The sequence below is a fragment of the Pelodiscus sinensis genome, chromosome 8, assembly GCF_049634645.1.
Source record: "Pelodiscus sinensis isolate JC-2024 chromosome 8, ASM4963464v1, whole genome shotgun sequence".
In the NCBI taxonomy this organism is placed as follows: Eukaryota; Metazoa; Chordata; order Testudines; family Trionychidae; genus Pelodiscus; species Pelodiscus sinensis.
Window position 1 is genome coordinate 20,927,390 of NC_134718.1, and position 22,201 is coordinate 20,949,590.

Consider the following 22,201-nt stretch of genomic DNA (forward strand, 5'->3'; position numbering starts at 1 on the left):
AACCCACTGATTTGTCCCAATTCATTTAACTTATGTTCCTTTCCTTATTTTTTGTTTGGATGCTAGCATTCAGGATTCCTGTGAGAAACTCCCTACTTGTCAATCTGATAAAATAATCCTATGCCCTGATTTTGACAGACATGTTTACTTAACCCAAAGCTTATGTCAGCTAAAGCAAGGGGTTATGGGATACTTAGCATGAGTGAAAAGATGAATCATAAAGCTGATTTAGGCTATTTAACTAAAGGGTGAACCTCTCTGGTCTGGGACTCTGTGGCTTGGCAAGATGCTGCTGGACCAGAGAGCCCATGGACCAGAGAGGAGCAGGGTAATCTGACGGCAGAGAAAACAGTGGCCCTGAATAGGGAGAACCTAGAGGGCTGGTACCTGGGAGCCCGATAGAAGCAGCCTGGCAGGGGCCTTGGACGGAAGTGGATCTGGCAGTGGGCTGGGGAGCCAATGGCAGGGGATTTCCCGTGGTCTGGCAAATTTCCCTCATTCAAGACCAGTCAGGTCGTAAGGGTGCTGACCAGGGGAGGTCCCCAGCCCTCTGCCGGATATTTTAGAGGAGAGGTCTAAAATATAACTACAGGTTGGACCTCCATGGTCTTGCACCCTCGGGACCTGACTGGTCCCAAATGAGGGAATTTTCCAGATTGGGGAGGTCCCCAGCCCTCTGCCGGATCTGCTTCCACCATAGCTGGGTTGCTTTCCACTGGCTCCAACCCCAGGCCCCATGCTAGGCTGCTGCTATCCCCACAGGCTCCTGCCCCAGCTGGGTTCCCAGCTGCCATCCCTCCTGCTGCCTGATTCGACCACCAAAAATACATTGCAGGAAGCCCCCCCCCATCTCCCCCACCCCTTTGCCCTGGTAAACTTCCCAAAATCTAGGGTTTTAAGATTTTGGGGGAAGTTTTATACCAAAGCCTGGTAGATAAGGCTTTGGGGTACACCTGCTGGCCCCCACTTCTGCATTTATCATGCCAGAGTGGGGAAGGAGCCATGACATGGTGGCATAGCTGTGGGATTATGTTGAGAACCCAGGATTTTTAAAAGGACACAGGTTTTTCTTTTGAGTTGCAAGCTTTGCAGTTTTTTTTCTCTTGGTTTTTTTTTTTCTTTTGTTTTCTGGGCTGCTTCAGAGGGGCAGACAGAAGGTTACGCTTAAGCCAGACACAGATCATCCCAGTTTGTTTTTTTTCTCTAGTTTTGGATAGCTAGGGTAGTTAAGGTAGGATGTCCAGCTATAGGACATCATGCCCCTTGAACTCTGCTTTTTTCCCATTAAAGGTCCTCAGGCAAAGCACTGCATTGTCTGTTGTGTAGGGACAATCGAAATTTCTTTCAGAAATGGGTTAGGTTGCTAATCTGACCCTGAAGAGAGGGGGAGGAAGCCCAGCCTCTCTTTCAGGAGCTCCTTTCTCCCCTCCTGACTCATACTTATAAGTGTGTGTCTGTCACGGGCGCCCCATTTGGGCCCCTATCTCTTTATATAACGAGCGGCCAGTAAGATTGGTTGAATGAAAGTCGCCCTGGCGGCGGGGTGGGGGGTCCGGGCCCTCCCTCCCTCCGGACCCCGACCCAGGGCCCTAACACCAGGAGCTGGGGCTCCTGATGGCAGCAGGTGGGGGCTTGCCCCTAAACACGCCTGCTCACGGGTTCCGCAACCCTCCCTGGGTCTGTTCCTACCCCGCTGGCGGGTCTGGCTGAGCGTCCCCTCTCCACACCTACAACGGGTGAGGGATTAGCTCCTCTGGCTCCCTTCTGTCCGTCGCTTCTCTCTTCTCCTTGCCTCCTCCACCCCTTATGCGTTTCTCCTGCTCCCCCTCTGCGCTGCCCTGTCCGTCCTCCCTCTTATCCCTGGCCGGGTCCATTTCACCCCCTCTCGCTTCCGGGTGCCCCGCCCCTCTCGCCGTGGTCATGCCGCTGACATCAGCGGGCGTCCCCGGCACGCGGAGATGACCGCTCTCCCCGTATGCCGGCGCCGTCCGGGCTGAGCCTCCTGCCCTGCTGCCGGAGTCCGCACCACCCGGCGCCAGTGGGTGATGGGGTTGCCCCACCCCGTCACAGTGTCTGTATTACCTCATTTACATTCTCACTCTCTCCTCTATCTCACCCTTGCCTCCATCTAATAGGGGAGGCTTTAGTAGGTCTCCGGCGGGCCAAAAATGGAGTCAGCTAGCCTTAATTACGTGACGGTAGCTTGGTCTCAGCTGATCCCTAATCTGCCTGAGTCAGCACCCTGTCAATTGCTTCTAATTGATCCACTCCTTGGTAAGAAAGGATTTGGCACTTTTCCCCCCATCCTTCTAGGGCTGCCTTTCTCCCACTCTGTTGCAGCCCTCAAACCTGACTTTGACACGTTATGTAGGTGTAGATATAACGTGTCTCATCGTTTTCTTGATATGTCTGTATATTCCCGCATTTACTCCTAGTTTTCTTTTTTTGGTTTCACCTTTTCCTATCTTCCATTTCAATTATTAGTTTGTGCCTTCAACATAAGGACATACCACTATCTGGGTTTTCTGTAAGTGCAATTCTTAGTCCAATACTAATGGATCTCTTGTTGCTCATTTCATATTTCTTCTTCTTTGTTCTACATACGCAAAGCATTGATAGTGTTTTGAAAATCATACAGCAAGGGTGGAAAACCTTTTTTGGGCTGGAGGCCATTGACCCACAGAAAAATCAGTTGGGGGCCACAAACATGTGAGAAGCAAACAAATTTACAAACCAAAAAAACCCTTACCGTGGACCCTAACTGAGAAGCAAAGAAAAAAAAGACAGTCACGCAACCCTGGGCTCCAGGGTTACCTTCATGCTCCAGCTTCTCATGCAGAGCGCTGAGGCTCTGGGCTTTCCTCCAGGACTCTTCTGTACGTTTGGGGCTAGTAGATTTTTAGTGCCCATTAGACTTTGAGGTGGGGTCAAAAAAACCATGTTTGCTGAGCTGCTGGAGAGTGGTGAGGGCTGGGGGTTGCAGGCGGGGGAGACTGCTTGCCATGTGCAGGTCTATCACTTGCTTAACTTCCAGCTACCAATGAACCTCCCATTTTGGTAGGGTCAAAGGAGTTTTGAGTCACCCATGGTGCAACTTCTTGAAAAATTATACTTTTACTGAAACGTGCTAGTTTTATCATTTAGAGCGGTCATTTGTATTTTAATGAGGCTGAAATAGACAAATTTGATACTTGAAGCTTTGTTTTGAGTGATTATTTTTACCCACTCTTTCATAATGGACACTATTATGAAGTCGAGCCACCGCTTCCTGCAGCTCCACTTGCAAACAGAAAACTGGAGCCAATGGAGCCATAAGGTTCTGGGGCCATGGCACCAGTAAATAAACACACCAGAGTAGCTAGTTAGCAGCTCTCTCAAAGTGGTTTTGCAGATCTCTTTGAAAAATACTGCTCCACAGCCTTAGAGCTAGCTTCATGCTCATGCAGTAGGGACTCATGCACTAAGCTCCGGAGGTCTTAGGTTTGGTTCTGCCTGTTGGCATTGTGTAACTATTTGTAAAATAAAATATACCACTTTATGGCTAGAGAGTAAGGTAAGTATCATGTTTGCTATTTGCGCACACAGCAATTTTCCCTCATTCATTTTTTTTCTTGTAGGATATCTTGAATAACCTTGATTCGTGTGATCTTGAAGATGATGATCTTATGCTTGATGTAGACCTACCTGAAGACACACCTTGTGACAATGGTTAGTGAAGTACTTAAGTCTTGGTTTTGTGTGGGCTAACAATTAATACTCCAGATTACACACACAACTCAACCCAGTGTTCTGTCTCTGTTATGGAATTTGCAGAACAGAATGTGTTTGAATATAAAAATATTACTTCACTCACCTTGTTTCTATCATGAAAGTGTTAGTCATTGTTCCAGTTTAGTCAAGTAAAGTTTTGTACATTAATTAGTTTCAACTACTGTGCTATGTATAAAGAATTCCACAGTAGTATAACACTTATGGAATGAATTTTATGGGAAATTACAAACAAATTAGTTTTGTTTTTTAGTTTTGTTTCTAAAACTAGTTCCTTTGAGAAGATTAGCGACTGGTACCGAACCTTATTTTGTCCTAACTTTCTTAAGAGATTAACAGTAGATTCAAACTTTCCCTTTAGTTTTTTTTTTTTTTAAACTTTCTGGAATTTCATGTGTTGGCTACATTTGAAGAAACATTTTAGGATCAGTGATCAGTTTTTGCCAATTTTTTTTTTTACAACTGAAAGATTCCCAGTCAGCTGACAGAAAACATTCCATCCTAGAGAATTCCATGAAGCCCTACCATCTTAAACATAGTTGTCATCTTCTGTTGAGAGTCAAGCCATAGAAATCTGAAGTTAAGATTCCATCTTCTATTGTTCCTAATGGAAGTGAAACAAACTTCCTTTGGAAAGACGGTAGCCCCTCTGCTGCCAGAGATGCTGTGAGGGGGTAGAGATAATGCAAATCTAGTCCCTTTCTGCATAGATGCTAGGCTATTGTCTCGTTTTCAGGAATGGATTTTACCAGTGCTTTTTTTGTGACAGTAGGCACTGGTACGGCATACCATCATCTTTTTTTGGGAGCACTCACTGCTTTCCCCCGGCACGGCCCCCAGCCGGCCCTGGGAGCACTCACGCCACGCTGGACAAAAGCCCACTTGAGACATGCAGCAATTAAAGGGGCCGTGACCACGTTTCGGCCCTGGCGCTTTTTTTTTTTTCTTCAACACATTGTGCTTGACATCTGGCAACCCTAGTACCGGCATTTTTTTTTACCCCCCCCCAACCGCACCCCAAAAAGAAAAACCCACTGGATTTTACTATTTTTCAATCTTTAAGTCAGGAAACACAGCCATCCTTCTCCACTCACCGCCATATAATACCTTCTCCATTCTTATAAATCCTTCTCCATTCTAATTCCTTATGGCTGGACAAACTTCCAGCTTTTTAAGGATCTCATTAGATAGGCATCTTTAACTTGACCATTAGTATGTTTTAATGTACAGTTTGTCTTGATTAGAGTTTTAGAATGTATTGATTAAGCTAGAGAAGGTGATGTAACATTGCATCCTGAAACTCTGACCATCTTTGGGATGTTGGCATTTACCAAAACCAGCCCTTGAGTGGTGACATGGGCTAGCAGATATACATCCCTATAACGGCCTGCATCCTGCCCACCCTCTCAGTCCTTTCCCACAATTCAGCTTCAATTGTAATGGCCAGTTCCACTTAACATTGCTTTTAAAATAAATAGCAGTGTTGGCTAGACACAACTGCCATGTCCTGTCTTGTGAAAGTAAACATTCTGCAGAGCTCTGTCTCACTGACTCTGACTGTCCTACTCAACTCAGGGAAGGAGAAGCTTCTGTCTTCTTGAGTGCATACCTTGTTATGTTATGCTTGAAGAAAGATTTTTGAATGTAAAAATCAGTGTTTGTTGGAAATATGTATATTCACTGCACAGCTAAGTTAACCACAAATGCATGCAGTGGGCAGATCACTTTAAAAATTACTGTGGCTAGACAAAAAGAAAATTTTGTAGCCTCATAATTATCAAATCCACTTTTCCAAGGCCACTAAAATGAAAGATTTTTAACAATGAGAATTATTTCCTGCCAAATTTCAACTTGTAACCCAAGATTTTATTTGCTAGAATTGATTAAAAAAATCCACTGAATTTTTGTCATGAAGGGGAAAGTGTATTCTTCCAGTGCTAGGTCATCTGTAACAGATGATGGAGTGGATGGACCTTTGCTTGCTGCTTCCTAATACTGGCTCATACAGATGGACCTGATTCAATCTCTGCCAGAAGTTTTAATGCTATAAGGGGGCCTCAGTGTCTACAACAGATCACTCTCAGACCATTATGAGCAATTGTCTTAAGTTTTTTAAGGCACATGATAGTGTGAACGTGTCGTTTCTCATGTACTTCTTACAAGCATGTTTCTTTTTTACTCCATTGCCCTTAGTCATGACCTATATAAATATCAGTACAGGTCCTGGACAGGATGCTGTCATTTCTGACCTGCTGTGGATAAACCCAGACAATTTGTGTAGGGAAATCCCTTTCTCACTACTACCCCCTCACCTCCATCCATGATTTTGGTAACAAGTGCTGAACTATGGTGTGGCAAGTGCATCTTAGAAACTTTTTGAGCTCAAAGTTTGTGGATTATACATCAGGCCGGATTGCACATGAATAGTTTATGATTAAGTGCAGATTTCCAGGTGTTCTGGCACATTCAAGGCAAGACTGTCCATGTGCTTAGCAACAACTGCTGCAACTTTTATGTGAACAAACAAGGAAGATTTGAGCAGACTGCAAAGGGTCAATTAAGATATAGAACTTGTGCTTTTGGACCTTGGTTCCTCTCAAAGTCTATCACCTACTGAAGTTCTAAAATACCAGTGGCAGCTCATTTTTCTTTGAGAAGTGTCCCTGTGGATGCTCCACTGTAGGTGCTTCAGCTTATAGTCAGAGATTTACAACAGCAGTATTCACAAATATGTGCCCATTGTAAAAAGCTGTTGGCCTGATCTCTCAAGCCATGAGACCTGCAGTTCAAGCTTCTCCTAATGGAGAAATCACACAGGCCACTCTTGGACTCTGAGGCTACGTCTACACTGCAAGCCTTTTTTGAAAGAGGCTTTTTCGAAAGATACCTTAGAAAAAGCTTCTTTCAAAAAAGAGCATCTAGACTGCAACCTCTTCTTTCGAAAAAGTGAGCCGCTTTTTCGAAGGAGAGCACCCAAGCAGTCTGGATGCTCTCTTTCAAAAAAAGCCCCATTTGCATTCAAGAATGCCTTTTTTCGAAAGAGCACTTTCGAAAAAAGGCGTTCTTCCTCGTGAAATGAGGAGTACTGCCATCGAAAGAAAAGCCGCATTCTTTCGATTTAATTTCGAAAGAACACGGCTGTAGTCTAGACGCAGGTGAAGTTTTTTGAAAAAAGGCTACTTTTAAACCCTGCAGTCTAGACACAGCCTGAGTCTCTCACTCTATCTTGCCACCGATCCCTGGAAAAAGTCTCAGACCAAGGGTGTCTCCTCCTGTTTCGAAGAACCTGGTTTAAAAACAAACAAAAAAAAGACGACCAAACGTAAGCTGCAGTCCTCCCCTCAAGGAGACAAGCAACTCTAAAAGAAACAGTCTCCAAGGACAAAACCCATCTCAGTACCATCACGGTCCACAGATGCTGGGCACTTCTGGTATAGACTAGTTCTTCTTCAAGTGATGTCCCCATGGATGCTTCACTGTAGGTGTCAGGTCACCCCAGGACCACAGATCAGAGTTTTGCACAGCAGCAGCAGGTTGGGCTGTGCATGTGCACCAGGAGCCATGTGCCGTTCACTCCTCTTTCACGCAAGCATCCCAACCCCTCCTCAAAATGCAGGACAATGTAGCACTTTAAAGACTAACAAGATGGTTTATTAGATGATGAGCTTTCGTGGGCCAGACCCACTTCCTCAGATCAAATAGTGGAAGAAAGTAGTCACAACCATATATACCAAAGGATACAATTAAAAAAATGAACACATATGAAAAGGACAAATCACATTGCAGAACAGGACGGGGATGCGGGGGGGGGGGGGGGAGGAGGAAGGAAGGTAAGTGTCTGTGAATTGATGATATTAGAGGTGGGGAGAGTGGGATGTTTGTGAGTTAATGGTATTAGAGGTGATAATTGGGGAAACTATCTTGGTAATGGGTGAGATAGTTCAAATGTTTGTTCAGTCCTTTTTGGAAAGTGTCGAATTTTAACATGAATGACAGTTCAGAGGATTCCCTTTCAAGTGCAGATGGAAAAGGTCTTTGTAGCAGAATGCAGGTGGTTAAGTCATTGAGAGAGTGTCCTTTCTGGTTAAAATGGCAAGAAACTGTTTTTTCTTTGTGATCTTGTCTGATATCTGTTTTGTGGGCATTAATCCTTTGGCGAAGTGTCTGAGATGTTTGTCCAATGTACATAGCAGACGGACACTTTCGGCACATGATAGCATAGATTATATTTCTGGATGCGCAGGAATGTGTGTTCTTGATCTTATAACTCACTTGGTTAGGTCCAATAATGGTATCAGCAGAATGAATATGTGGACAAAGCTGGCAACGGGGTTTGTTGCAAGGGTAGGTACCAGGGTTGGTATTAGTGTGGTATGTCCTGTGGTGGTTGGTAAGAATCATCTTGAGGTTAGGTGGTTGTCTATAGGAGACTATGGGTCTGTCTCCCAGAGCCTCTTGGAGTATGGTATCCTGTTCCAATGTAGGCTGTAGTTTATTGATAATGTGTTGGACAGGTTTAAGTTGGGGGTTGTAGGTGATGACAAGTGGTGTTCTATTGTTGGTTTTCTTGGTTCTGTCTTGAAGTAGATGGTTTCTAGGTATTCGTCTGGCTCTTCCAATTTGCTTATTTATTTCTCTGGGTGGGTAGTTGAGGTTTATAAATGCTTGGTAGAGAACCCCTCCTCAGTTTCTTTTGTTGCCACCTTTGGCTGCAGACAGAACTTCAAGCTGCTCTCCTCAGAGAGCTACTTCAGAATTTTAACTGCATCAGTCAGTCCTTTTTCTCCTTAGTTTAACATTTTCAGCCTTTTTAACTTTACTCACTGCTCCTACGATTTCCTTTTTAGTCCATTTTTTTTTTTTAAATGTGAAGGGGCAGAAAGCAAGCCCAAAAGCTGCTGCGGCCTAGCCACCAGTGGCCAGAAGAACCAATTTCTTAGCTCCACATCTTGGGATTTCCTAGCAAGGTACAAAATAAAATTGGAGCTCCCATTTGAGGGGCAGAAACTTGTTGTGAAGAGTACTGATGCCTTTCTCCACAACCTCAGGGATTTCCATGCAACTCTAAAAACCGTAGACATGAAGGGCCTCAAGGCCACTTCTATCCAACATTTCCGGTAGGCATCTTATTCTCAACAGCAGCGTGTATGCAACCAATGCCGCAGACAGAAACAACGGCATTAACGTCAGATGCAGCACCAGACTATAGCATCCCAACCTTCCGCATTACACCAACTAGTTTGAGCTGTTGTTCGAGGGTTTGACACCTCTACTTTTAGCAGAATACCAACGAACCCACAACACTTTTACGGACTGTCGTCTTCCTTATTATCCTGTATAGAGGAACATCAAACAAATGGGTGCTGGAAATTATCCTCTAAGGCTACTCTCTCTCCTTCATCTTTACCCCACTTACCCACCCAACCATCCCAAGACCATTCCCATAAGTCCCTGCTATAACAGGAGATAGATCACTACTTCAACTATGAGCAGTAGAGAAGGATCTTTCTCAGCACACGGGTATGGGCTTTTATTCCTGCTATTTTCTTACTCTAAAAAAGAATGGGGGATGGAGGCCTATCCTGGACTTGCTCCAACTGAACAAGTTTATAAAGAAAACACTTCAGAATGATAGTATTGGCAACTATCATTCTAGCACCATAGAAAGGAATTTGACTGTCATCCCTCAACCTAGAGGATGCAAACTTACACATCACAATTCACCCTGAACACAGGAGATTCTTATGTTTCACCCTGAGAAACCACCATTATCAATACCGAGTACTACCTTTTGGTTTAACCCAAGACCCTAATAGTGTTTTCAAAAGTTCTGGCCATAGTTGTGGCTCACCTTCACAAATCAGTGGTTATGATATTACGAAAACTGTTGCCTCATAACTGCCACATCCCTTCAAAAGGCATTATGAGACACTTAACCTCACTGTGAAGGCCCTCGCCACATTTGGTTTCCAGATAAATGACCAAAAATCATACCTTATCCCTACAACTAAACTTCATTGGGGCCTATCTAAGACTGCCTGCAAGCCCAAATCAAACTATCACACCATTGCTTTGTTGCCTTGACTATGCTCATAACAACCATTAACAGCCCCCAAATGTCAGTCAGACATTGCCTATCACCAGGGCTCGACAAACTGCTGTTTCTACTCGCCCATGGTGAGTAGATTTCAGCCGGTCGCTTCATGCGCCCCATTCACCGGCACTGCGCACGTGCGCAGTGCCGGTCTGGCGCATGCACGGTGTGCGGCTGGCAAGTAGCTCTCGCCACAGTTTGTTGAGTTTGCCTATCACCAAACTAAACTAAAAAAGCATGGCCTTGCCAATAGCTCCCTCATGGTGCTCCTCAACGCAGTCTCCATTAAACACAACAAAGTGGATGGTTAAATTCTCTTTGCACATCCTATCATTAAATGCTTCTTAAAAGGGCTCAATTACATCCCCTCCTTCCTCCCCCCCCCCCCCCAATAAAACAACCTGTACATTATGGGATCTTAATACAGTCCTCTGAAGGCTCGTAGGAAGGCCCTTTGAGCCCCTAGGAACCTGTTCTTTACTGCACCTCTAATGAGGTTTGCCTTCCTTATTGCAATTACTACAGCTAGGGGGTCAGTGAAATAGCACTAATGGCTGATTTCTCCCGCTCCCTCCAAATATACAATCTTCTTAAAGGATAAAGTCCCTTTCGGACCACCTCCAAGATTTCTCCCTAAAATCTTATCATCCTTTCACCTTCATCAACCTATCTGCTACCAATTTTCTACCCAAAACCTCATGCTGATGCTGACACTGATTTTCTTCATTCCCTGGATGTTCACCTTTTACCTCAAAAGGACAAAGCTATTTAGAAAATCACTTCTCCTGTTCCTGTCCATCACTGAGCCCTCCAAAGGAAAGGCCATCTCCAATCAAAAGCTTTCTAAATGGATTTCACTTTGTAGCCGTCTTTGCTACAGTTAGAACAACACTGAGACTCCTCCCAGTATATGCCTGCATTCTACTGAAGCAGTAGCCACCTCTATGGCATTTCTGCACAATGTTCCACTCTTAGGGTACGTCTAGACTACATGCCTCTGACGACAGAGGCATGTAGATTAGGCTACCGGACATAGTAAAATGAAGCGGCGATTTAAATAATCGCCGCTTCATTTAAATTTACATGGCTGCCGTGCTGAGCCGACAAACAGCTGATTAGCTGTTTGTCGGCTCAGCGCGGCAGCCATGTAAATTTAAATGAAGCGGCGATTATTTAAATCGCCGCTTCATTTTACTATGTCCGGTAGCCTAATCTACATGCCTCTGTCGCCAGAGGCATGTAGTCTAGACGTACCGTTAGACATCTGCAGGGCAGCTACAAGGCTTTAGCGCATACCTTCACCAAATATGATGCCATAGAAAAATGTGCCACAGCTGACGCATAGTTTGGGCATGCTGTACTCTCTCCTATTCACTGACAAGTTCTGAAGCCCTTCCTTCCCTGTAGAGGTACTGTTCCATTGTCATGTACAGGATGAGGTGCAGCTGAGACCACACATCAACTTCCTTGAGAAACAACATTCATATGGGGGCTAGGACAAAGCCCTTTTGAATATCATCCAACCTGCATCTCTCATATGCAAAACAGTTAAAGGATCATCCAGCCTCTCAAAATGGATCCCAGGCTGTATCAAGCCTTTATTACACTGCCAAAGGGGCAGTGTTTTCTGACCAAGTCATAGCGCATTCAGCCAGAGCTCAGTCAACCTGAGCAGCATTTCTGATGCATGTCCCAGTTATGGACATCTTTAGAGCAACAATGTGGTCCTCAATCCACATTTTCTTCAGACATCATGTACTCTCTGCACAATCAAAAGAGGGTTCAAATGTAGAAAGGTCATCTGTAGCCCCTCACAGATTACAGTAAAAGCTTCGGAGTCACCTACAATGGACATACACAAGCACTTGAAAAAAAACCACTTCCATATCTTTCTATAACTTTTGTCCTTTAAGGTAGGGAGCATATATCTAATATGTGGCCCACTCTCCTTCTCCAGTGCATTGGAATTTACTAGTGGATTCTAGTGTGAAGGAATTAAGAGATGAGAGAGATGACTGTGCCCTTTATACTTTCATTCTGCAGCACGAGAAGCCTAGAGACTGGAGGGGCCATCCATACAGGTATCACTAAAGAAAACCAGCTGGCACTAGCGAACAAAGGGAATGCACACCTACCATGTATTGTATTTATACAATGTATCTCTGAAGGAACAGAACCTGGACACCACATAGAATCATAGAACTGGAAGAGACCTCAGAAGGTCATCAAGTCCAGCCCCCTGCTCTAGGCAGGACCAATTCCAACTAAATCAACCCAGCCAGGGCTTTGTCAAGCCGAGACTTAAACACCTCTGGGGATGGAGACTCCACTACTTCCCTAGTAGTAACCCATTCCAGTGCTTCACCACCCTCCTAGTGAAATAGTTTTTCCTAATATCCAACCTGGACCTCTCCCACCACAACTTGAGACCATTGCTCCTTGTTCTGCCATCTGTCACTACTGAGAATAGCCTCTCCATCCTCTTTGGAACTTCCCTTCGGGAAGTTGAAGGCTGCTATCAAATCCCCCCTCACTCTTCGCTTCTGCAGACTAAACAGACCCAAGTCCCTCAGCCTCTCCTCATAAGTCATATGCTCCAGCCCCCTAATTATTTTGGTTGCCCTCCGCTGGACCCTCTCCAATGCGTCCACATCCTTTTTGTAGTGGGGGGCCCAGAACTGGACACAATACTCCAGATGTGGCCTCACCAAAGCTGAATAAAGGGGAATAATGACATCTCTGGATCTGCTGGCAATGCTCCTCTTAATGCAGCCTAATATACCATTAGCCTTCTTGGCTACAAGGGCACACTGTTGACTCATATCCAGCTTCTCATCCACTGTAACCCCCAGGTCCTTTTCTGCAGAACTACTACTGAACTGGTTGGTCCCCAGCTTGTAACTATGCTTGGGATTCTTCCGTCCCACGTGCAGGACTCTGCACTTGTCCTTGTTGAACCTCATCAGATTTCTTGTGGCCCAATCCTCCAATTTGTCTAAGTCACTATGGACCCTATCTCTGCCCTTAAGCGTATCTACCTCTCCCCCCAGCTTAGTGTCATCCGCAAACTTGCTGAGGGTGCAATCCATCCCCTCATCCAGGTCATTAATAAAGATATTGAACAAAACCGGTCCTAAACCGAATCTTGGGGCACTCCGCTAGAAACCGACCGCCATCCTGACATCGAGCCGTTGATCACGACCCGCTGGGCCCGGCCTTCTAGCCGTCTTTCTATCCATCTTACCGTCCATTTATCCAATCCACATTCCCTTAACTTGCTGGCAAGAATATTGTGGGAGATCGTATCAAAAGCCTTGCTAAAGTCAAGGTATATAACATCCACTGACTTTCATGTGACCAAGCAGGAGAGTTTATTACACACAGCTCTGGCGGAGTGTCAGGTCGCTTGTTAGGGCTCAGTGAACACTGCCAGACCATAGATTACAATTAATTATATAGGATGCTTAATGGGCAGATCAAAGTGATGGGGGGAGTAGGTAAGATCCTGGAACCCAGATAGGTGCTAATTGTGAGGCAAAATAAGAACAATAATATAAAGTTACATAGTGTTTCCAGTAAAACAAGTATTTAAACAAAGCAGACATCAGTTATCAACTATGTGTTAAGTGGTGATCTGTCTGTCAGCTTCAGGAAGGTATCTCTGCATGGATGTGGTCCATCTGGAGATTAAAGCAGAGACACTGGGGCTGTGTCTAGACTGCATCCCTTTTCCGTAAAAGGGATGCAAATTAGACATATCGCAATTGCAAATGAAGCAGGGATTTAAACCCCCCCTGCTTCATTTGCATAAACATGGCTGCCGCTTTTTTCCCGCTCGGAGCTTTGCCGGAAAAAAGCGCCAGTCTAGATGGGGATCTTTCAGAAAAGGCTTTATTTTCCGAAAGATCCCCATCTAGACTGGCGCTTTTTTCCGGCAAAGTTCCGAGCCGGAAAAAAGCGGCAGCCATGTTTATGCAAATGAAGCGGGGGGGATTTAAATCCCCGCTTCAATTGCAATTGCGATGTGTCTAATTTGCATCCCTTTTATGGAAAAGGGATGCAGTCTAGAGACAGCCTGGGAGTACTTGATAATGGCACATTTGTTCCTAGCACCACTGAATGTGTCTTGTCCGGTCTCCCATCCTGGGCTAGGTGTGGGGGAGAAAAGGAGGGGGGAACCATTGTACTGTGTTTGTGTGCCAGTCCCAGACTCCAAATTTAGAATAGGGGTTCTTAACAGAATATCATAGCCTGCCTCAGAAATTTTTATCCTACAATCTCTAAGAACAATAGTTACAAAGAGTTAACCATTTTTTATTGTGGCATCTGTATTAAAATCACTCAAGACCAAAAAAAAAGCCACACACACAAAACTGTTCCACTATAGAAGAGCTCTTCTGCTAATGGTGGCTGGGAACTTCATTGGAAAACAGCTGGGAATTTCTTAATGTGTCACTTGGTACTAAAAATATGTTGTTTATAAAGTTCTTAAAACAAATACAAAAATAATTTAATATCAAATACATTCCAAAAGCAGAATGCTATTGAAGAAGAAAAATTGGAAACCGCTTGTGCAGATGTGAACAGCTGAACAAGTAAAATTCCTGTTTTGATAAGGTTCATATTCTTTATTTCTTCCCTCTTTTCTCCCCCAAACCCAAACTACTTTGTGCAGTTAGGTTTGCCAAACATCTGGTTTTTGACCAGACTCCCCAGTCAAAGAGACCCTCCTGTCTTTGGTCAGTACTGATGACGGGGCCACTGATAGTCTGGTCGGAAGAACAGTGGGGCTAAGGCAAGTTCTCTACCCAGCTCTGTGTGGCTCCCAGAATCAGCCAGCATATCCAGCTTCTAAGCATAGGGTCTGTCACTGAAGCTGTATGTGCTGCTCCTGCCTCAAGAACTGGCTCTGCATTTCCCATTGCCAGGAACTGTGAACAGTGGGAGCTGTGGGGGGCTGTGCCCGTGGGGGGCAGGCAGTGTGCAGAGCTCCTGTGGTCACCCCTGTGCCTAGGAACTAGACATGCCAGCTGCTTCTGAGAGTGCTTTCCTCAGGTGGCTATCTGACTGAAGCCTGCACCTCAGAGCCCCAACTGCACCTCAACTCTGTGCCCCAGGTTGTAACTGCCTTTTGCATCTAAACTCCTTCCTAAAACTGCACCCCTTTTTGGTCCCCAACTCCCTGTCCTAGTCCTGAGCCCCCTGCTCCATCCCAAACTCCCTCCCAGAGTCAATAACCCTACCCTGAGCCTGAGGCCTTACTCCCTCCTGCATCCCAACCCCGCATCTCAGTGCAGTGAGGGTAAGGGAGAGCAAGTGACAGAGGGGGAGGATGGATGGAATGAATGGGGGTGGGGTAGCCCCTCAGAAGGGGAACGGTGGGGACAAATATAGGAGCAGCGCATGCGTGTTTGGTTTTGCACAATTAAGAAGTTGGCAACACTAGATAGTTTCAATTTTGTTTGTAATGCTGAATAACAATGAGACTGCTTATAAATATGTTTGTTTATACTTTATAATGTATTCCTATATAATAAGCTATAGCAGACAGCTTTTTAAAGTAATTTGTACTATATTTTGTTTTATGTAACTTCATTTTTTAAAAAAATTTCCATCTTAATTATGTTGATGATAAATGTAACTGATAAAATTAAGCATAGATATGATAATTATCACCAACAGTATCTTAATTTAGGATTACTTTAAGCCGTAAATGCACTTTGCATCCTACAGTTAGTTTATGATTATGTATGATTTACTTAATACCAGTGCCCTCATAATACTTCATAGGCACACTGAAACTTTGCTTGTTCTATTCTGGGTTCTGGGATTGTATTTAGATGCTATATATAGAAACCGTTATCTTACAAATATATACAGAGTGAGTGAGGATGGTAGTTTTAAATGACAGGGTAAAACTTGGCTTGCTTCCCAACAAAATGCAGGCTAGGAATGAAGCAGGAAGGAAGGCCTGTTTATTAATGTATTACGTACAACTATTTCTGAGTAGGCAGGAGAGTAACACAATGTTCTTTTGTGTGAAGTTTTTCTTCTAGACACAGGCAGACAATGTGAGGAAAAACTCTTTGGGTAAGTGACAGGGAAGTCTAGCAGCAGATCAGTAGCTCATAACTTGAACTTATTTTCTGCATCTGACTTCTTCCATTATAGCTGAGTTTCGGCTTTGTTTTTAGTGGTTTTACAAGCTGTTGCCAAATACAGTCTTCTCAAACTGTGGACAAAAGCAGTTTAAATATGAAGATGTTTCGTGTTTTTAAAATATTTTTTTAAATCATAGGGATTCTTTCTGAAGCTAAAAAAAGGCTACAGCCAGTTTGGGATATTTTTAAAAAAAGAAAAAAGGTCATTTCAGCTTAATATTGGTCTTTTTACTCAAAACACAAGATGACAATGTTTTTAGATTGTTTCTAAATCTTTACTGATAGTAAAAAGATTAGATTTTTTTAAATTGGCCTTCTAGAAATATTTTAAATCATAAGACTTATGTTTTGTAGATTCTGTTGCAAGTTCAGATCAAATTTTATTTTTATTAAACAATATAACTTCTGAAGTTGTTGCAGTAAGGATTGTGGAGATTAAAAGTGAGATCATTCTAGATAGTCTCGTGTGTTCAGCTTAGCTTGCTTTTATGATCAGTTTGAAGAAGGATTGATGTTTCCAATCGTACTCGTGTACCTATTAATAATACTTAATTAATGTTTACTTGTATTTTGTATGTAGCAAATTCCTTTAGCATATGTTACATACATAACTTTTTAAAACATCTGTTTAGTGGATTACGAAAACATGAATCGTTATGGTAGACAAGACAGAAATCTGCGGCAACAACAGGATGGATTCTGGAAGAGAACACCACAATGTTGGAGTGCACAAGACTGCTGTCACTTGGGTCATTTAGACCACTTTCCACATAGCAAAAATGATCTGAGCAGGTAAGGGCCCTGTTGCACTTCTTCTCAGGGAGTTGTTAGAAGTTAACACATGACGAAGTAGGTTAGTATTTTTCTGAGAAGTGGTGTGTCAATTAGTTTGTGAAGATGATGACACTTTTACTGGTATGGCTCTAATATTTCCTCCTTTAAACTCAAATCTTTAATGGAGATTGTAATTTAGATGCAGATATTTTATCAGTGGTTGGCACTAGTTTCTGTGAATGTTAAGCAATATTATAAATGTGCAATCAATTATACCATATAATTTCGCAGCTAAATGCTTTGCTGGTTTCATTGTTCCAGTAGCTGTTATGTGAAATAGGAAATTGTGTTTCTATTTTGAGAAGTAAATAGTGTGGCATTGTTTTTCAAGCCATCTTTTATATATGTTGCTAGTCTGATAGTATAGGTGTGAACTGATTGTGGATTACTGGGAACTGAATTAGTTTCTGAGATGCTTCTTGAAGATGTGTAATAATGCATAGAATTTTATGTAAAGATAATATTGGCTTTATGAACATTTTTCTCCAGTTGGCAATCTAAATAGCTGTAGCTATTTTCTGAAATTTTAAAAATTGCTGACAGCATTAATGAACACACACTCTCTCTCTCTCTCTCTCTCTCTCTCTCTCTCTCTCTCTCTAAAATGCTCCCTTCTTAAAAAACAGCTCACAGATCTGAGCTCTAGAGTGACTACTTTTCATTTAATCTAAGATATTTATTTCAGGGACTCCTGCCACTTAGAACCTCCTGTTGATCACTTTGAAGACTATGGAATACCAAATATGTGCCAGACTCCTAGGCAATTGGTGGGCTTGCCAGAAAACACAGTGATGCTTGATGAAATGACCCTTCGGCATATGGTTCAAGATTGCACAGCAGTAAAAACTCAGTTACTAAAACTGAAAAGATTACTACACCAGGTTAGTGTATTATCAGTCCAGCAAAAATGAAAGAGGTGTGTGTGTTTAATATGCTAATCTTTCTCTTTTATTGTCTAATGAATGATAGCATTATTTAAGAATTTGTTCTCATTAAGTTATACTTAGAGACTTATGCCTTTCTTGTACTGTAAAAGTGTACTGATTAGAAGCCCTGTCTAAAAATAGACACAACTATCCTATCTTTTATTGAAAGAAAATTGAAAAATAAGTAGTTTTCTGGGTGTTTTGTGAATTCAAACAATTTCTACTTAATGGTGAAGTCCAAGATGGTAGTAAAAAGTAAAATCTTTCCCTTCAGTTCCTTTGACAAATGCACATTAAGGAATGCACCTTTTTGGCCATGGTAACATTTGTAAGAAGTCACTTGCCTGCTTGCTTTTCACCTTATCCTCATGTTTCTGGAATACGATTATCAACCACTAGTTAACTATCAATTCACAGGCAGTGCTAAAATTTGGTCAGCGCTTTAGTATACAAAAAAGATGAGTTGCTTAAAACTCTCAAGAGGCTTCTTTCATGTATGTACAAACCTAGCTAAATAAATGACAGTGTTAATAAACTATGATTTTGCAAATGCATTAATATTCATTTTCAAAGATACTCTGTTTAAAAACTAGACAGGAAAAATAAATTTAGATGAACTTTAGAGGGGAACAAATTTCCTCTGGAGATTTTTACTTTGTTAAACTCTAACTCAGGATCTTCACTTCTAAAAAAATTTTAAGTTCACTATTTTAGGAGAGAGCTTCAGTTAGCTTAATGTATTTCTTTATTAAAGGCTAATGGAAAGTTTGGATGTCATCAGGAGATTGCCCTTTTAATAAAATGTAATTTAAAGAGTACAATTTTATGTGGAATTCAGTAGCAGTTATCCAAAACCACATTACAAAGTTCCTCCTACAAGGAGCCAAGCACTTCTACTCTTAGCTTCATTAAGTTTGAAATGCAGAATAACTATTAGATTACTACTTGGTTGCAGGCCCATACAAAAAATTAGTAATTTATATCTCCTGTCAGATGATAACCATAATAAAAGAAGCAGAAGTTTGTGAGTATGTACCTGTTATGCATACATATATTTAAATGCTGATTTGTACTTAAATCATCTTGATTAACCATGATGACTTTGGCAATATCACTTGTAATTTTGCACAGATTTAAGAACTTATAAGTGAGGCAATCAGCTCAGATAGGAGCTTTTAGCAGGAGAGGTATTATCAGTTATACCAACATGGCAAGTCTAGGAGATAGGAAGGTTGACAGTCAATAATGAACAAAGACATGGGAAGCAAAAAAGGGCGAATAGATAGAAAAATGAATGCTCTTGTTTGAAGAGGTCAGGTCATGTCCAAAGCAGCTGAATATCCAAGACAATGGCTGAGACACATATAGAGATGAGATTAGGCAGAAAGACACTTGAAGGTTCATTGACCCAGAGGTGGTAGTTGAAAATGAAGGTTAGGCATGAGTAAAGAAGAGGGAGTCTGGAAGCTTAATAGACACCAACAAATGTAGAAAAGATAAATGAATGTGGCACAAATATTGCATCTGGTGCAACAAGCAGAGGGTCATGGAAGTCAGGAAAAGAGTGACCAGTATCTAAGGCAGTAGAGAGATAAAGAAGATGAGGGCAGAGAAGTGTACCTTAGACGTATCTTGGGCTATGTCTACACTAGGGAGTTATTTCAAAATAACTTATTTAAAAATATTAACTCACAAAATAACTATTTTGAAACAAGCTATTCCTCTTCACAAGCAGGAGTTATTTCAAAATAACAGGTGTGGTAGTATGGATGCTTGCCTTATTTCAAAATAAGACATACCTTTGGAGTCTGACTGATTTCACTGTGCTTAATGTTAGTAGAGGATGGAATCCAATTTGAGTGTAGATCAGGAAGAGAAGGTAAGGTATAAGAAGAAATAGCATGTTCTAAGATTTTAGAACTAAAACGGAGAAAGGAAAAAGGACCGTAATTAGAAAGGAAAGTTGTATACATGTTGAAACAAAGCATGATAGAAGGCAGTGGAAAATGCGTCAGAAGCATTGAGATGAAGGAGGGGGAAGAAATAAGGTGTATGACAAAGTCCCTTGTTAGCTCCCCATGGGTTCTGCGCTTCTTGACAGTTTTTTGTGTGCCTCAGAGACTTATGGTGACCCCTTCATTGCCTTGGGACTTCCCCAGAGGCAAGGGTCTCTGCTTACTGAGTAATTCTCATCACAGGCAAGCCCTGAGTATGGGGAGGGAGGGAAGACAAGATCCCCTTTTCCTAGCCTTTCGTCTTTTCCCGTCTCCCCGGCAGGGTAATCCTCCAAGAGAAAAAGGGAGGGGTGGAAGTCCCAGCCTGGCCATTCCACTGGACTCCAGCCCATGGGCCCTACAGGAGGGGTGGCTGGCAGGGCTTCTTGCCCCACATTAATACCTCTCCCCTGGGCCACTTCACCCACTGCTTTCCTCTATTATCTTCTGCCTTTTATCTTGGGGTTCAGCTCTTCTCTGCTCTCCAACTCTCCTCTGTGCCTCTCAAAACTCTCCCCCTGCTGCTTAGGAGGAAAACTTGTATAGGGGCCTGGAGGCTTTAACTAGCAACAGGTGCTTAATTAACTCCTGTTGCAGGCTGACTCCTAATTAGGCCTCCATTTTCTGCCCTGAGTGCCACGCTGTGTTCAGGTGAGACTAATTGGGAAACATGAAGGCATTAACCCACCTCCCAATATAGCTGCCTTCTATAAGATTTTTGCAGTTCACAGGCTGTGATCTGCCACTGTTGAAATCAAGGACAGACCCAGAGATTCCAACACCAGAAGAGACTGTTGTCATCATCTAATCTGACCTGCTATTTAATATGCCATAAAATTTATATTCTCTAGGAATTATTTTTAAGAACATCCAGTGCTTGATTTAAAAATAGTCACTGATGGAGTCCTGACTTGAATAGCAAGTCCTATTATGCTTGGTAAATTGTTTCAATTGTTAATTATTTTCACCATCTTCCAGTCTAATTAGTCTAGCTCAACTTCCAGATATTGGATTGTGTTTGTTACATCTTTATCTGTTAAGTCAGAGCTCATTATTAAATATTTGTTCCCAGTTTTGAGACATAAACTAACTAGAAGATTTACCTTGCTCAGGTCCTTAACTCAATTTTTATTTTTCTTCATTTAAATCATTGCACTGCAGTGGGGCTGGGGATAAGGGGTTCAATATGCAGGCTGCCCCAGGCTAGATGAGTGGCTGCTGCTGCAGGTCCACAAGGCACAGCTGGGGGAGAGCGTATGGTTCCATGGCTGGGTCAGGTCCACGTTCATCTGCCCCCTACGCTCCCAAGCCAGAGTGAGGAATGCAGCAAATGATGCCCTTTCCCCTCATTCAAAGGGGAACAGCCAGCAGTGTTCCCATACAAATTGGGGCAGGGGGAGCTTGAGCCCCCCACTCTCCCTAAAGGGCACGTGTGGGGTGGGAGGCTAGGGACTAGACAGTGTAATCTTGTAATCATTCATGTGGCTCTTTGCTCAGCTGCCTTTAATTTATCAACATCATTCTTGACTTATAGGTAATGGAACTGAACACTGTATTTTAAGGGAGAAAATAGTAAGGCTAAATATACAGGTAAAACAATGTCTTTACTCCTGCTTGAGATTCCTTTTTTGGCTACAGCATCACACTCATATTCAGCTAATTAGTGATCATGACTAGAACCTTATGCAGAAAGAAAATTGGTATCTGCATCTGCGGATATTTGCAAATTTGAAGAGTACTAGATACAAAATTTATATCCTCATCCCTCATCTGTATCTGTAAAAATGAGCCATGGATATCCGCATCCATATATATGGATATAGTGCCCTTCATGTCTGCAGATATCCACCTTAAGTATGACCTCAAAATCTTTTTTCATTTGACACTGCTTCCCAAGATAGTTGCCCATCCTGCAAGTATGGTCTACATTCTTTGTTCTTAGATACAAATGTACATTTACATATAGCTACATTTATGTGAGTTTGATTTACCCCTGGCAGTAAAAAGGATAGGTTGAATCATAAGAGCAGATGGTATAAGTTTGGAGCCTGTCAAAGAATAGGTTAGAAACATGAGAATTAAGACTTTTTATTTGATCCATAACAATATGACCTTCTGCTGAGTAACCGCAGAACATATGATATGCAAATGGTATACATGTAATATGTTAGCACCAAAGTAATTTTTAAATTGGGGAGAAAAATCTAAATGATAAACTCTTGTTAAAGTGAAGATTGAAACAGTGCAAGTCAAACTCTTTATACCATTTGTACTGTGGTGTCCAGGAAGTGGATCTCTCGTGTAGAATGGACACCACAGTACAAATCAACAATGGAAAATTAGACACCACTCTCTACAGAAAACCCACCGACTCATACAGTTACCTACATGCTTCCAGCTCCCATCCAGAACACACCACACGAT

The 22,201-nt window shown here is 42.6% G+C and overlaps 1 protein-coding gene across 13 annotated transcripts in view; it reads left to right on the plus strand.

The window, feature by feature from the left end:
* CCSER2 (coiled-coil serine rich protein 2) overlaps positions 1–22,201 on the plus strand; it is a 223,120-nt gene that overhangs the window by 83,744 nt on the left and 117,175 nt on the right. For all 13 annotated transcript variants that reach the window (XR_012905578.1, XM_075934845.1, XM_075934839.1 and 10 more), the window contains 3 exons: positions 3,618–3,708; positions 16,656–16,815; positions 17,543–17,738. Coding sequence is in view for 12 of the 13 variants with exons in the window: in XM_075934845.1 (XP_075790960.1) it covers positions 3,618–3,708; positions 16,656–16,815; positions 17,543–17,738 (447 nt within the window). In the remaining variant the exon portion in view is untranslated. The remainder of the gene's footprint in view (positions 1–3,617; positions 3,709–16,655; positions 16,816–17,542; positions 17,739–22,201) is intronic.